Source organism: Tribolium castaneum, chromosome 6 (genome assembly GCF_031307605.1).
Source record: "Tribolium castaneum strain GA2 chromosome 6, icTriCast1.1, whole genome shotgun sequence".
In the NCBI taxonomy this organism is placed as follows: Eukaryota; Metazoa; Arthropoda; class Insecta; order Coleoptera; family Tenebrionidae; genus Tribolium; species Tribolium castaneum.
Window position 1 is genome coordinate 12,352,563 of NC_087399.1, and position 15,349 is coordinate 12,367,911.

The 15,349-nt window shown below is 29.4% G+C and overlaps 1 protein-coding gene across 3 annotated transcripts in view; it reads left to right on the top strand.

Moving 5' to 3' along the window:
* The first annotated feature begins 366 nt into the window (after nucleotides 1-366).
* Gyc32E (Guanylyl cyclase at 32E) overlaps nucleotides 367-15,349 on the top strand; it is a 48,382-nt gene continuing 33,399 nt past the window's right edge. For all 3 annotated transcript variants that reach the window (XM_015982279.2, XM_015982280.2, XM_015982281.2), the window contains exon 1: nucleotides 367-675. In XM_015982279.2, coding sequence (XP_015837765.1) covers nucleotides 435-675 — 241 coding nt within the window. In that variant the 5' untranslated portion in view covers nucleotides 367-434. The remainder of the gene's footprint in view (nucleotides 676-15,349) is intronic.

Genomic DNA, 15,349 nt, shown 5'->3' on the forward strand with positions numbered 1-15,349 from the left:
GTTGTTTGTGAAAAATATTTAATATGAGGTATTGTTATATCTTCCATAATACGCAAGCAAATCAAAAATATGCGAATCCTTTTAAAATTCGCTTGAACTGGAAATAATACAATAGCATTTCGCTCGGCCAGTTTTATTTTTCAGATTCGTAGAGCTTCAACGACCTTTGTTGGAACGCAAGCGCCAGAAAAATTCCAAAGTCATAAAATACAACCGATTTATATCGGCAATATTCCCTGAAAAGCAAAAAAAACTATTATGATGCAAGTCGACCTGTTGATAACAATATGGGCGCAAGCGCCATCAATTTCATTCACTTGATGAATACGCGACTAAATAAATTCAACTTGCTGAAATTCTCTCCAGTTTCAGCGCGCACTTCAGCATGTCGCGCCGTGCTTTCAGGAGCAAAAACTGATCGCCGACTCGAAATTATGCTTATTTTTCTCTTTATTTTTCACTGGACGAGTGTCTGTTGCGCTTTAGAACAAACCACTTGTAATAATTCGAGCAATTCGAGTCAAGACTACCAAATACTTTATAGCTATTTGACGGGAACTGGGGCCCATAATTTCAGCGAGTCCGTTACTATCGGCTTCTTGGGGGCCTACGGGCAAGCTCAAGTTGTTTTGGGAGCTTTACCGCTGGCTGTCGAAGCTGTCAATGAGGATGCAGGTCGGTGAGCTTTAATGAATTTTTTTGATGAATTACTCGAGCGCTCCCTTGCAGCGATTTATCTTATCTATTTTGGGCTTATGCCGGAAATCAAACTTTTACAGTTTAATTAAGAAGTTGGAGCTTTTGTAGTTAATAATTTATTGATCATAATTACAATATTACTTCAAATTTAAACTCATTTGGAGAGGAAAATTCAACCTTAAAAATGTGTAGACCTATTTCCATTATACTGTATGCTCAAAAACCAACGCACCAACTCAGTGGTGTGTTACAAGTGTCCTAATGACCGTGGGCCGCTAAACCCACGTTCCCAAGATAATTAACACCCAATAATGTGAAAATAGAGAATTTTCGGAAATATAATTTCAAATAAATAGTTTTAAAATTCTAATACTCTACAATCGTTGCCTTGAATAAATAATACAACTCATCATAAAAAAATTGGAGACTTGGGTTATTGGTAAAAAAAATTGTATTCCAAAATAAAGTTTTAAATACTGACTAATTATTGGGTTACTGTCTTTAAACTCTTTGCTGAAAACTAACTATTGAATTTTCCTACACCAATTTTGACATAAGTGAAGCTTTTGACTTTTACATTCTTTCAAATATTGACATAATCTATGTGAATCGCACTTGCAAAATCTAACAATTTCTTTGGGATCAACACTTAAATCTGCTTGCCTACATTTTTCTTCTAAGAAAATTTTCTTATGTTTTGTTTGGCAATAAGGCAAATACTAACAGATCGTATAGCCATTTTTTAGGCTGTGTACAGTGAACATCTGATCACAATAGTTATTTACCTAACGAGTTTGGAATGTGCAGTTTTCTACATGAGCACTTTGTTTGCTGCACGAGCGCAGCGAGTGCTCTATGATATGCGAATGTGGGAAATTGCTTTACAAACAAGTACAATATTTTTTGTAAAGAATATCTTAAAAAAGTATTTTTTTTAATAATTTAGTTCTTTTTGCTGCTGGGTTGGTAACACGTCGAACAATCATCAAATTGATGTGAACTGTCACTTATAAAAAAAATTATCGTTTCCATCTCAACGGTAGCGATTCCAACCTATTAGCCATTGTTGCAAAGTAAAAACTACCGAGTGCGGGAAAGTCCGTTTCCCACACGTTGAAGATATCCGAAAAATAGCTATCTAAAAGCGATGAGTACAAAAAAAAATTGAACTTACTACCGTCAAAATAACTTTTCGCGACGCAACAGTTAACCGTGAACGCACTAGTGCGAGAACTGTAATTTCGCGCATTAGTTCGTAAACTTGGCAAAAAACAATGGCATTTTCGAGTGTTGTAAAAATAATTAAAAATTGTAATAATAAAATCTGGTTTACCAAAAGCCATTTTTCGACTTTGGATGTTAAAAACATCGAAAGAATAAAAATAAATCGCTTTTTTATTTTTTTAACTCGATCGACAGTTGACGTTTTGACAAGCTCATAAGCGTAAACATAAGCGCAAATAAGAAAAATATTTACTGTTCGTTTGAAAAAATATTGTACGAACCTCTGTGCGCGAAGACGTATTCTGTGTATTCGCGCAAATGAAGCACTCGTTCGTTCTTCACTCGTGTTCAAATAATGCGCTCATGCGCGAAAAATGTCATCTCGCACTTGGTTCGTATTAGCTGTTTCAAAACTATAAAAACTCCAATGTCGCATTTTCTCTCAAAATTTGCTGTTATATTTTATTCATGCGCTTCAAAAAATAATAGCTAATAGAATTCTTATACTTTCAATGAGAGATCTAATCATTAGAAACCTTTTTACAATTTTATCAATCTTATTTGAAAAAAAAATTGAAAAAAAAACAGCTATTAAATAACTATTGCAAAAGTTCCGTCAAAATTATATTTTCTCGGATTCACATAAAAATTTCCATTGGTAAAACAAGAAAAAAATCAACATGTGTTCGCTATGATCTTAAACATATAATCTTTAATTACGCAATTGTTCTGATAACACTTTGTAATCAAAAATTAATTATTTTTTACTTTTTATTCACTTAGATCAAATTCAAACAAAAAGAAACATTTTATAATCACGTAAAACCGCATAACCAAAGTCAAAGCTAGTATTTACCACCACATACTTTTAAACTGATTCTATTTAATGTAATAAAATAAGCATACACGCAAAAATTACTAAATAATTCATTAAATGAGGAATTACGAAACATTTGTTACTGTTTTCGACATAGTACAAAATGCCGTCACCAGTGGGCGTCTAGATAATTTTATTTCCGAATTTAAAATTCAAAACTTGATGGTACAATGGCGGGCAAATTAGCTGTTTCAAAACTTTAGAAATGCTAACGTCAAAATTATTTTTTTAAATAAGTTTTATAAAAAGTGAAATACTTTTTAATGATTAGGTCTCTCATTGAAACTATAAATTACATTAGCTATTAATTTTTTGAAGTGAATGAATAATTTATAACAACCATAGTAACTACTAATTTTGAAAGAAAATTCGACATTGGCATTTCTACAGTTTTGACAGTTATAACACAGTTATGACAACCCATGATTAAGTCTTGTTTTACTGCATATTAGCTGTTTCAAAACTATAAAAACGCCACGTCGCAATTCCTCTTAAAATTAACTGTTATAAACTATTCATGCACTTTAAAAAATAATAGCTAATGTAATTTATATTTTCTGTAAGAGATCTAATCATTAATAACTATTTTACAATTTTTTCAATCATATTTAAAAACAATAATTCGGTAAAATGCGACGTTGGCGTTTCTGTAGTTTCGAAACAGCTAATATTTAATAATGAATCAGTTAAAAACTAAATAAAATGTTGAATACTGTCAATTTTTGACCATTTTGCAAGCCCTACTTAATTAATGATGAAAATTACGATGTAAGATCTATAAAAACTGTAACACCGTGCTATAGGACGTCTATGTTTATATAGAAAGTTAATATAAATGTCGATGTTCTTCGGTTGCTGTTACGAAAATAGGAGGTTCCATTTGAAAAAACTGAGTTATGGCCGTTTTGTGATCATCATTTTGAAAAAGCCATACTAGCAATTTGACATTTGACGATTTTGGTAATTCTAGAAAACTCTTCGAATCATATTGAATGCAAATAAGTTATTCACTTATTGCAAAGGATGACATTTTGATTAAAGGACTGCTAATAAAAATTATGACAGATAAATACCAACAACTTGGGTACATTTTATTTTAGAAGGCAAATTTAAAATTGTAAAAACAATGTGCAGTTACTGTTTAAAATTTAAAAGTTGGCGACAATTTCTTGTAGTTTGTAAGTTTAGTCATATTGGAAATAATTATCTGAGGTCAGAATGGTCGATTTGGGTTGTGTTCAAAATTTCAACACCCATTTGCAACTGAACTTGAATTGTTTCTAATGTTGCTTCTAAAAGAATCGCGCTGTCTAGTTACACTTTACAATTGTTTTATTTTTAATTGATCCCGAGGATAAAGTTATTGGACGATGGTAAGAGCGGTCCTAAACATTAGCAGAAAAATAATTGTGAATATTCTCGCAGAAACTATTTCACTTTTGTAATGTTTGATCGTAATTACGTTCTACGTTAGAATATTACTGTAGCTTATTTGAATACGTCCTACATAAAAGAAAACTTTTTCTTGCGTCGTTCGGATTAAACAAATTCCGAGCTCACCAATAAATATCCCCTTTTAACTCTAATCTGCTTCATTGAAAGGATTATTCTAAAAGCGGTAATTGGTTTTACAAACTTTTAAAAATATTTGAATTTCTTCTGGGGAATGTGAGATCGGGATAAGGGATGCACAGTTACATGTTTGCTTTTTACGTACTTTATATTACGACGAGCTATGTATTTTATTACCACAGAAATTATAGAATTTTTCCTTAGTTAAATAAAATTAAATACTTTTTTATTTTGAGTTATACAGTTTTTTATTTCTATTGTTTACAAATACAAGGGCAGGTCAGTAAGTTCTTACATGACACAGTGGTTCTTGTAACAAAAATTAAGAACGAAAAAAGTTCCATCGTGATTCCGTCAAATCATGATTCACCTAAAATGTCCGTTGCCTTTCTTTTAGAGTAAAAAAGTTTGTCGGGAATTTAATTAAATGGATGTTTGAAAAAAGGTTAAAAGCTAAAAACTTAATTAAATAAAGACTAAAACTATCTGGTTGTTCCAACGATCCGAAAAAGCTTCATAACTTGATTGTTATAGATACTGACTTTTTCTTTTTTATTTAGATTAGCTGCGTTTCTGTTGCATATTTTAAAGATATCAGTTCTTTCAAAAAGTAAATAGTTTAAGTAAAATAAGTTTTCCATAAATTTTGATTAAAATTTTATAACAAATAAAAACAATGGAAAGTTTTGAAACGTGTTTTAATTTTAGGCTCATTTCCGAAAACTCACATAAAGCTTATGTTTAATTAAGTGGGCTGTGACTTTATTAAGTGAAAAATTAAGTTGGTAACATTAAATGAATACTGTAAAGACAGAACACATGAAAAATAAATTGTAATTTAAAATAAACTGCTAATAATTTTCTAATTAAATCCTTGTCTTGGCTATTTGTGTGTAAAAGTGAAACTAAATTTTGTAGACTTGTAAAATAAAACTAAACTTTTTGGTGGAAGGCTTCAACCGGTTGAGTAATGAGATTTTGTCTCTCTTATACAGGGTGTCCGTTTTTCGAGCTTTACCATGGGGATCTCACTCGTGATAAGAGATACGAGGTCGGTTAAGTTAGGGCAAATTCAAGGAATGTTTTGAGATTTTTGGGTTAGATTTGTTTGCAATTTTGTGGAGGTGTCGGGATAAAACTAATTTATTCTATCTATCTAATTTATTATCTCAAGGGTGTCAAAACTAATTAAAAAATTAAGTCCCAAAATTATGTAGTCCAAGTTAATTAAGAAAGCCTTAAAGTAAATGCTTTATAAACTTTTTACTAGAACAATAATATTTTGCTTCGTTCGATCCTCGCTAATTAGTACATATTTAATTCAGTTAGTTGAAATTTGTTTTCGATTACTGAAGCAATAGTTGATTTTTTTAATGTTTAACGTAAAATATCTTTTGAATTATCACTTAATCAATAAGAGACATACTAACTTAACTGTTAATGTTTTTAGAAAAACGATTAAAATCTTTGTAAATGCAAAAAGTAGGGTGTTCCATTAAAAAATTAAGTTATTCCGTTTTTAATTTTTTTTTATTTTTTAAGGATTTCGACTACAATTCTAAAAACAGTGTTAAGCTATTAAATTTCGTTTATTCTTTGAAGCTCATTCAATTTATTTTTTTTAGTATTTTTGGTTTTGGTGTAATGAATTTTTAACATTTGTGTATTTGTCAAAAAAGTCAAATTATTTCAAAACCGAAGCAAAATCGATCAACAAAAACTGAGCTTGAAAACATTAAAATGTAAAAAACTACAATATAAGGTATTTCCATCACCTACCTACCCTAAGAAGGAGGAATAGTATTTACTTTCTATTCCCCTAATTTTAAATATGTATTAAAATGTAAGTAGCAAGTAAAGAGCTTAATATTTTATCGAATATATTTTTTTATTCGTTACACTCGTAAAATCTACAGTTGTTTTGTATGGTCCTATTACAGGGTGTTTCACAACTTTAAGAGTTCTGCGCCTAATGTACGCACCCAAATATGCAAAAGTTACAGCACATTAGATACAAAAAGACACATATAATTATTTAATTTTTGGAAACCCATTTCAGCAATTGACAAACTAATTACTGATTTATATATAGTCATAAATTGCTGTTTGTTGTTAGAAACAATTTTCATGTGTTCTGTCAAGAGATGAAATGAATATGGTCCTAATTTATCTAACTTAATAATTAATTAACGTTAAAAACGTTGCAATTGTTTGAAGGGGACGACTATCCAATTTTTCAAAATTTGTAATCGAGCTCGTATCGGAATATGTATTGTTGATTGCATTTTACAGGCACACGTTTCGTATTTCCATGGATGTTTAAATAGATTTTTGGGTCGGAATATTAGAAATTTGGTGGATGCGCCGAATGAACGTTATTATTCCTACTAAAGAAACAATAAAACTATGAAAAACAAAATAAAAAAATGCTTAGTCCTGGTTTAGTAAAAACAGCGTAAATGTGGAGGCCTTATCTCTTTCCTATTAAAGCGATATTTTTTGTTTGTTCAATCTTCACCGATTTAATTCCCTTTAATTTACCACGTGAATTATATCAATACGAGCTAAATTCAATGTCTGTCACAGCACATTTCAAAAGATTAGGATGCACGTGGTTAATTTGGTCTCATTTAATTTAATTTATTATTTTTCATTGGCTTTGTACGAAATGTTTCAAGACATTTCGGTAATAATAATGCAAGTAGTATATCGTTCAGAATGTTATAGACCTTTTTTAAAGACATCTAATACAGTTATTAATAATAAATGATAAATAAATAAACAACCAATGGAAAAAATAACTAAATTCAAGAACTATCAAGATATAATATGCATAGCATACAAAATGTGGTGACCTTGAAATGGTCAAGTTAGTTGTTTGGACTTTTAGAAAGTAACAAAAAAGAGCAACATTATAACCCAAAGAACTGAAAATAAATTAATTCTAATGAACCATTATTTGAAGGAACACCGTAGGATACAATGAGCGCATTAGTTAAATATCATTTAAATATCTTTTCAAATACATAAAGCCGATTTACAGAACATTTTAATTGCAATCGAATTTTAATTTGAAATTAACGCGGGAATGCGTTTTAAATAGCAACTTAAACCGAATTCTAAATTAAATCTTAATTTTGCTATCAGTTTTACAAAGAATTTATCACTAGAGCAAAATACATTGTTATTTAGTAAACTCATTTGTTTGTAAACTGATTGTTAATAATAGATACAATTTTTTAAGCACAATCGAGAAATAGCGATTGAGTTCCTTTAATAGTTAAGATTATCAATCGCTCGGTAACAAACGAATTGAAGTTTCAAAATTAAAATCACTAGATTTTTAAATTAGTTTGTGAAATTATTGTTACTACAAAAAATTTCACTTTTATTATATACTTTTGGACATAAAATAATGATCAAACGTTTTTTTAAATTTTGAAACGTTATTTGAACATGATTTTTCATTTAACACAATTTTATAAAAACTGTCATTAAGAGAAAGTAGTAAACAACTTCCATTTTCTTTAAAACCTGAACGGAAGAGAAAAAATTATTGATTATTTAATGAAAATAGACGTCAGAATGTTCGACAGTATTATTATGGTAATCCTTAAATTCTGTAACGGGTTTTAAAAAAAGTGATTAAACCTATAGTTGGGTTTCCTACAATAAATGGTCAAGGGAAATATTGTCTTTCTTTGATGTGAGTTAAATAAATACTCAGCCACTTTGTTCTCCATTATTTAACGAAAATAATGTGTTAGAAAAATATTAGTTTTTTCTTCAACAAAATGGTTCGAACGCATGAGCAAATCTACGTGAAACAGTTTGATTGAAATTGTTTTATTGCTCAATACATGGTTTAATGTAAACAGCTTCTTAGATTTCCCACCTTAATGTAAACGTCGATGTTTCAAGCAAACAGGTGAGTTCGTGTTTCAGTCAGTTAAACATCCTTCTAATGGTGCTCTATATAATTAAAATTGAACTTTGCAGACTCGTTTGAGCTCATAGCATGAAATTAGCGTGATCATCTCAAATTTGCGTGTGGTTGCATTTCCATATATCAGTGTTGATAAAGTCGTTAATATCAAAATTCACTTTAATAATGTTTTAGTAAAATCAGCAGCTGCAAATTTATTTTTTTGAATTCTTTTATTTCTCTTCTATACCAAATTTACAAATTATTAATATGAAATGTAACTTTTTTAAATTTTAATTGAGTTTCGAACTTTCATAAATAAATCCGTACGCAATCTCGGCCCAGTTTTTTAGCATTTTTATGTAAGCTCATCCCTTTTAACTGAAGAAGCAATTAATTTTGTTTAATTTATCCCTGTGGGAGTTTGCTAAAAGGCATGTGTGCACGTTTTTATTTGATTTTGTAACTTAACCTGATTACACTTACAACTCACATTTAAATCTAATCAGTTCTTGTATGTAGCAGAATACTACCCTATACAGGGTGATTCTGGAGTATTAGACAACTTTTGAATAGTAAGAAAAATATTCAGTTAAGGATTAAAATGAATTCAGAGTTTTTCCAAGCAAGTTGATTTTTTTAGCATCCATATTAACTGTTGTTCTTTGGTTGTCGGATTTAGGGGAAAAAAATTAAACGCTATGTTATTTCACTTTTTAAGTACAAATCGTAAATGGGTAAATGGGTGAAATAATAAACACTAAGTGATAATAGTAAATTTTTAGTGAAAATAATAATTACTAGGTAAAATAGTTAATTCTAGGTATAAAATCGTAAATGGTATCTACAGGAATTATTCTGTACATTATTAAGATCACTTATGCTGCTCGATATTTTTCATTATAAGAGAGTTTTTGCGAAGAAGTGTTTTGTTGCGTAATGACTGCAGTTTTCTTAATTAATTTTTATGGGAAATAATTTACACTCCAGAGAAACAAAAGCGTTGTAACATTTCTCTTGCAATTTAAAATATAACATAATTATAATAATTTATCTGACTGCATTATTCTTTTTTAAAGGAAGAATTAATCCTATATTCCTATATTATTAGCAAGTCTGTTATTTTATGGACAAATATTTATTGTTAACTCAACTTTTTTTGGAATTCAAAGTTGACTAAAGATATTTTCACCCGGGGTTTTGTTTAATGTTAAAAAAAACAATTTGTAATTGGCGGAGGCGCCGGAATAATCTGGGAATTATTTTTGTTATGTATGTATAATGAGAAATTGGGTTAGCTTTACATTGTCTTGAGCTGAAGAAAACTGGTTGGAGGGAATTATGACTATCTTTATGGATACCGTATCTAAGACAGTATTTGACAACAATAGAATAGTAAGAAATAATTAATATATTATATGTATTTATTTTAGCGCAGCAGGTTTATCATTTCTCAAAAATAAATAGATCAATGTTACGTAATTTTAGTTTAAATTCAACCTTTAAAAATTGAGACTGCTGCAGAAGCGCATACCATGCATTTAATTAAATTATTGTCTGGTTTGTAGATTCGAAATTAAGTTGTGAACATTTTCTATTTTGAATTTTTTTCTACTTTTAACGTTGTAAATTTAATGCTAGACTACGGGTCGGTTTACAGAAAGTGAAATTAAGATTTATTTCAAAACTAAACTATTTCGTATTAAGTTGCCATTTAAAATGCATTGACAAATGTCAAGTTAATCTCAGATTAAAATTTGACTGCAATTAAAATGTTCTGTAAACCGGCTCTTAGAATCTACGAATACTGTAATAATAAAAAATTAATAAATGTAGAAGGTCGTAAAACATACCTACGTACTAAATGTTTTAATTTAATGTTCTACACATTCGGTTTTCGAGGGTTTATAATCAAGTCTTTTAGTTATGTAATTATTATAAACCTTGTTGTAGTCACTTTTCAGAGTATCATATTGCAGTAATTTCTAGGAAACTCAAATATCCTCGTAACTGTGTAAACTCAATTAGATAAGTACTTCATTGTAATATTATATTAATATTGTAAATAAACACCTTTTATAAAATTATCCATAACCATTTTAACTTTTTTATTTATTATTTTTTTGTTTGTACTTACTAGAAAAATTATAAAAGAGTATTTTCGCGCTGTTTAAAAATCATGGAAAATATGACAACAGCACACTTACATTTAAAATTTTAAATTGGACTCTTGTAAAAAATTTAGTGCCAAGAAGACCCACTAGTTAAAAGAAAGGTTTAAGTGTAAAAAGTGACAGTTGTTATAAATTATAATTTTGAAAGAAATGTTATAGAACCTGTTCCGTCTAAACCCCACATTAGAAGTATTGAAAGTTGTAATAGAGATATTTATTTGAAAGTTTAAAAGTATTTTCAAAATGGCGGCACTTCCGGTTAAACTGGAAGTCACTGTCAACTTTCTTATTTTGAATGGAAAGCTATGTTTTGCACTGCGTTTTTGGATTAGTTGAGTTATTCTAAGAGAGTTTTGTCAGCTTTTCTTATACCCAAATTTTACCGTTTTCGAGATAATTAAGATTTTTTGCAAATTTTTGGATTTGCACCTGTCACTTAAAAAATCGGTAACTCTCTTAGGACCGGTTTATAGAAGCGTGATTAATCTAATTCGCAATTAAATGCGTGATTAATGGATCACGTGATCAAATTGACAAAATGTTATTGGTCCATTCGCGTTGTTAACTTTTAACAATGAATTAAATTTTAACAAAGCTTTCTATAAACCGGCTCTTAGTTTTTGAGATTTCGAAATCATATTTGAAGAACTAAAAGAGAAAGCCTATATCTGCTCTCCAGTGTGTTCGAAATTGGAAAAAAAGTTAATAAACTCAAAAATTTTAAGGTTAAGTTTGGACAGTTTCAAGTACCCATAATTTAATTTTTTCAAATGGGATGTCCTAATTTAATTTATATTTTACTAGATGGAGGAGAATTTTTTTTGACATTATAGAAAATTTCTTAATAACCACAACTATTTTTGCATATTTTGCCATAAAAACATTTCTAATTAAACAAACGACAAACTCTGTTTAAAATCGTGTTATCCGTTTTGTAACAACAAAATAAATTCATTGAGTGTTGGTTTAAAAAACTTTAATTTCACATATTTCTTCTCCCGTTTCCATGGCAGCCTATGAGAAAATGCCTATGGCGGCTAATGAATTTTTTATTCTCAACAAAAAGTTATTGTAACTAGAAAACTATTAAACATATTATATATGTATAGAGGAATGCTAATATAGATCTATAGAATTAAATTGTCTACGATTTAATGACAATTTAATTTTTTTGACACTCATTTAAAATTAAAATAATGAAAACGCAAATTTATTTTATCAAATGTTATCTTTGTTTGCGACTGTAGGTATATTCGGAAAATTACAGCGCTATAGGAATGAAAATTACAAATAACCCTTGCTGTATCGAATATCAAATCCACGTGTTTTGTGACAATCAATTTTTGCACATTACACACTTGATGGAGCTATTACGTAAACCGTTTCATTTATTTCTCTAATCATATCTACTGACTTGTAAAAATTAAACCGCATGGCATAGTTTCTATTATATCCTTTTGTGACCATTTATGAGTGTATATAATTAATCATTTAAAAATAAATTTTAATGCATATCACTCATTTACATGCGTCACGCTTATGTAGTTATTGTATATCGTAACTAATTCTTCAACATCAAATTGGTAAAAGCGTTTTTTACTTTTTTTTTTAATATAACATGAAAAAAAATTTACAGTACCCGTAAAAAGTAAAAAAAAGGCTGTTAAGATTTTTGTGCTCTATCTGCCTCTAATTTTTTGCTTAAATTTAATATAGGGCATTCAAGAACTGGCGATTTCTTAAGAAATAATTCTCAGTGTTGGCACATCTACAAGTTGTGATTTTTTTGTTGAATTTTTCAACCGTGACGTAATAAACAAAAATGTTCATTAAGTATTATTGGATTAAAAATAAAAAAATTATTAAAAAAATAAAAACTTCCATAATATTCATGCCGGTAAGTACCATTTTACCGGACTAGTCCGCTGTATAATTTTTCCCGGACTAGTCCAGTAAAAACGAGACGATGAAGTTGGAAGTTTAGGGATTTATTTATTATAAATACATGCGAAGTTGAGGCTTTCCTTTCAAAAGGTGCTAGCAAGCATTGTTCTTAACAGTTTTAGCTCAAAAAACCTTAGTAAAACGTTGATGTTTGTAAGTTTGTACCTCCAGATTTATTAAAACATGACTTGAGAATTTATTCAAAATATTTCCCGTAATTCCGTAACTTGCTTCTTAACAACGTACCACTGAGTTAGTGCGCCAGTTTTTGAGCAGCCTGTAGATTACGAGAAAAATCCTGAAAAAATTCCTAAAGTCATATTTCAAAAAATCTGGAGCCACAAACTTTTTAATGTTAAATAAAAATCGTTCCCTAAAGCAATAATGAATGATTCTTTAAATTTACTATCAGTTTCTAGCAATTTTTTTTAATTAAAAAAAATTAAGTTTATCAAAAAAAAAACAAAATTTGTGGATGTAACAACACTGGGTAATATTTCCTGGTAAGCTTTTTTATTAATAAAAATAATTCATTTTTATTGTTGCTCAAATTTAATTGAGATCGCGATTGTTAAGCAATACATACAGAGTGAAATTTTTAACTGGAATAAAATTAATAACTTTGATTTAGGCGATTTTGGAGAATTTATAGATCAATTTTTGTTTTTCCTGCCGACTATTTAGTGCATATAGTTTTTGTTTATCTGCTGTCAGAAATACACAGCCACCTTTAACTATTTTCTTCAAATATAACGGTATGTTAAGTGACACCTGGTATGAAGGCCCACCTTCCAAGCAATACAACTCACTCTTTGTTTTTTGAAAAAAAATTTTTTTCAAAGCCTACGTGATAAAAAAATAAGAACCAGTTTTATAAGTTGAACATTATTTAATGCAACAACTGTTCAGGCACCGTTCCTCTTCTGGTAAATAACATAACGACAATAGCATGAATTCCTAACATTTTGCATCGTTTCTAGTGTGATTTGCCTAATTTCAACTAATAAAAATTGGTTCTCATTTTTTTATCGCGTAGGCTTTGAAAATATTCAGAAAACAAATAGTGCGTTGTATTCCTTGCAAAATGTTCTTTCACACTTGACATACCGTTAAGTTTAAAGAAAAAAGTTAGAGGTGGCTGTCCATTTTTAAAAATAGGTAAACAAAAACCGCATGCACCAAATGATGCGCAAAGAAAGATAAAAACCGACCTGTTTCAAGATTTTTTTACAAAAATCGCTTATATCCAAGTTACAAATCTTATTTCGTCAATAATTCCACAATGCTTTATTTTTTTTTTCACTTGGGCGTTGAAAATATTTAGAAAACAAATAGTGCGTTGTACTGCTTTCGAAGTGCTTTTTCACATGGGGTGTCACACGACATACCGTTAGATTTGAAAAAAAAAGTTGGAGATGGCTGTGCAGTTTTGACAGCAGATAAACAAAAACCATACCACCAAATGATGGGCAAGAATTTTATTCCAGTTAAAAATTCCACACTGTATAAATACAGCGTGCTCAAAATCTAGCGCACCAACTCAGTGCTACGCTGTTAAGAAGCATGTGTGAATTACGAGAAAAACTTTGAAAAAATTTCTAAAGTCACATTTTTAAAAATATGGAGGTACATATTTTGTTAACTTCTTCAGTTTTCATTATTTTTTAAAAAATTAGGTACAATTTGTTGATATACCAACACTAGTTTCTCTAGGAAACATTTCAAAAATAATTTATTTTTATTGTTGATCAAATTTTATTCGGAAGTAAAATTACCGTTGGGGGCGCCACTGAGCTAGGTCGAAAACAGTAAGCATAAATGGCGGGAAAATGTTTATTCGGATATTTTGAGCGTTGTACGAATTTTGGGGCTTCACAATTATTGCATTGCCTATGCGGAATGATTATTGTATCTTTGATGCAAGAAACTTATGTCGACAAATGAGAGATGACGAGGAAAACACGAATAACGAATGACTGTTTGGTTCACTTTCTTTACTGGAAAATTATTACAAAGACATTGAAAAGCCTACCTTTTGGCATAATTTACGTTTAAATGTATCAGTAGTTGTTAATCTTTATTGTAGTTTTGTAGATTTGCCGCAGCATTTCATGATTTTTTCAGTGGAAAATTCTAACCTAAAATTCACACACTTCACTAATTTATTGGTTTCTTGAGCCAAACTTTGCGTTCGCTGTGATCCATTACTTATAATCATTAATTAGACAACTGTTTGATAACACTTTGTAATCAAAATTTAAATATTTTTCAATTTTATCCTCTTTCAAGTTCCAACAATAAACACTTTATACCGCGAAAAACTACAGAACCAAAGTCAACGCTAGTATTTACCACCACGTACTTTTAAAGTGATTCTTTCTATTGTAAGTAATTAACACTATACACGCAAAATTGTTGAACAATTCATTAAATGTCAGTCAAATGTGGAATTACGAAAATTTCTTTACTGTTTTCGACATAGTTCAAAAGTCATCACCAGAGGGCGTCTAGTTAATTTTATTTCTGAATTGCGATCTTGATTAGACAACGTTGCCACATAACACTTATTTAAAATTCGTTATTTATCAACAACTTTAATATAAAGAATTTTTTTACTACTTTTACCTTTATACGAGTATGTAAACATTTCTCTATCACATATCAGTGAGTTTCTGCGCCAGTTTTTAACCACCCGGTATACTTAAAATTCGTTAATAATAAATAAAATGAATTTATTGCATTTTTTACATATTTTTCATTATTTTTACTTTTTGAGATGACATTTATGTTCTTAAAAATTTAATATGACCGGAGAAGATTTATAGGTTATGTATGTATTTATTGTAACCGATAAATTGTTTCCGTTATTTTTGCTTTTATTTGTATTTCCCTAAACATTACATACAGGGTGTATCAGAAATTCGTGTCTTAATT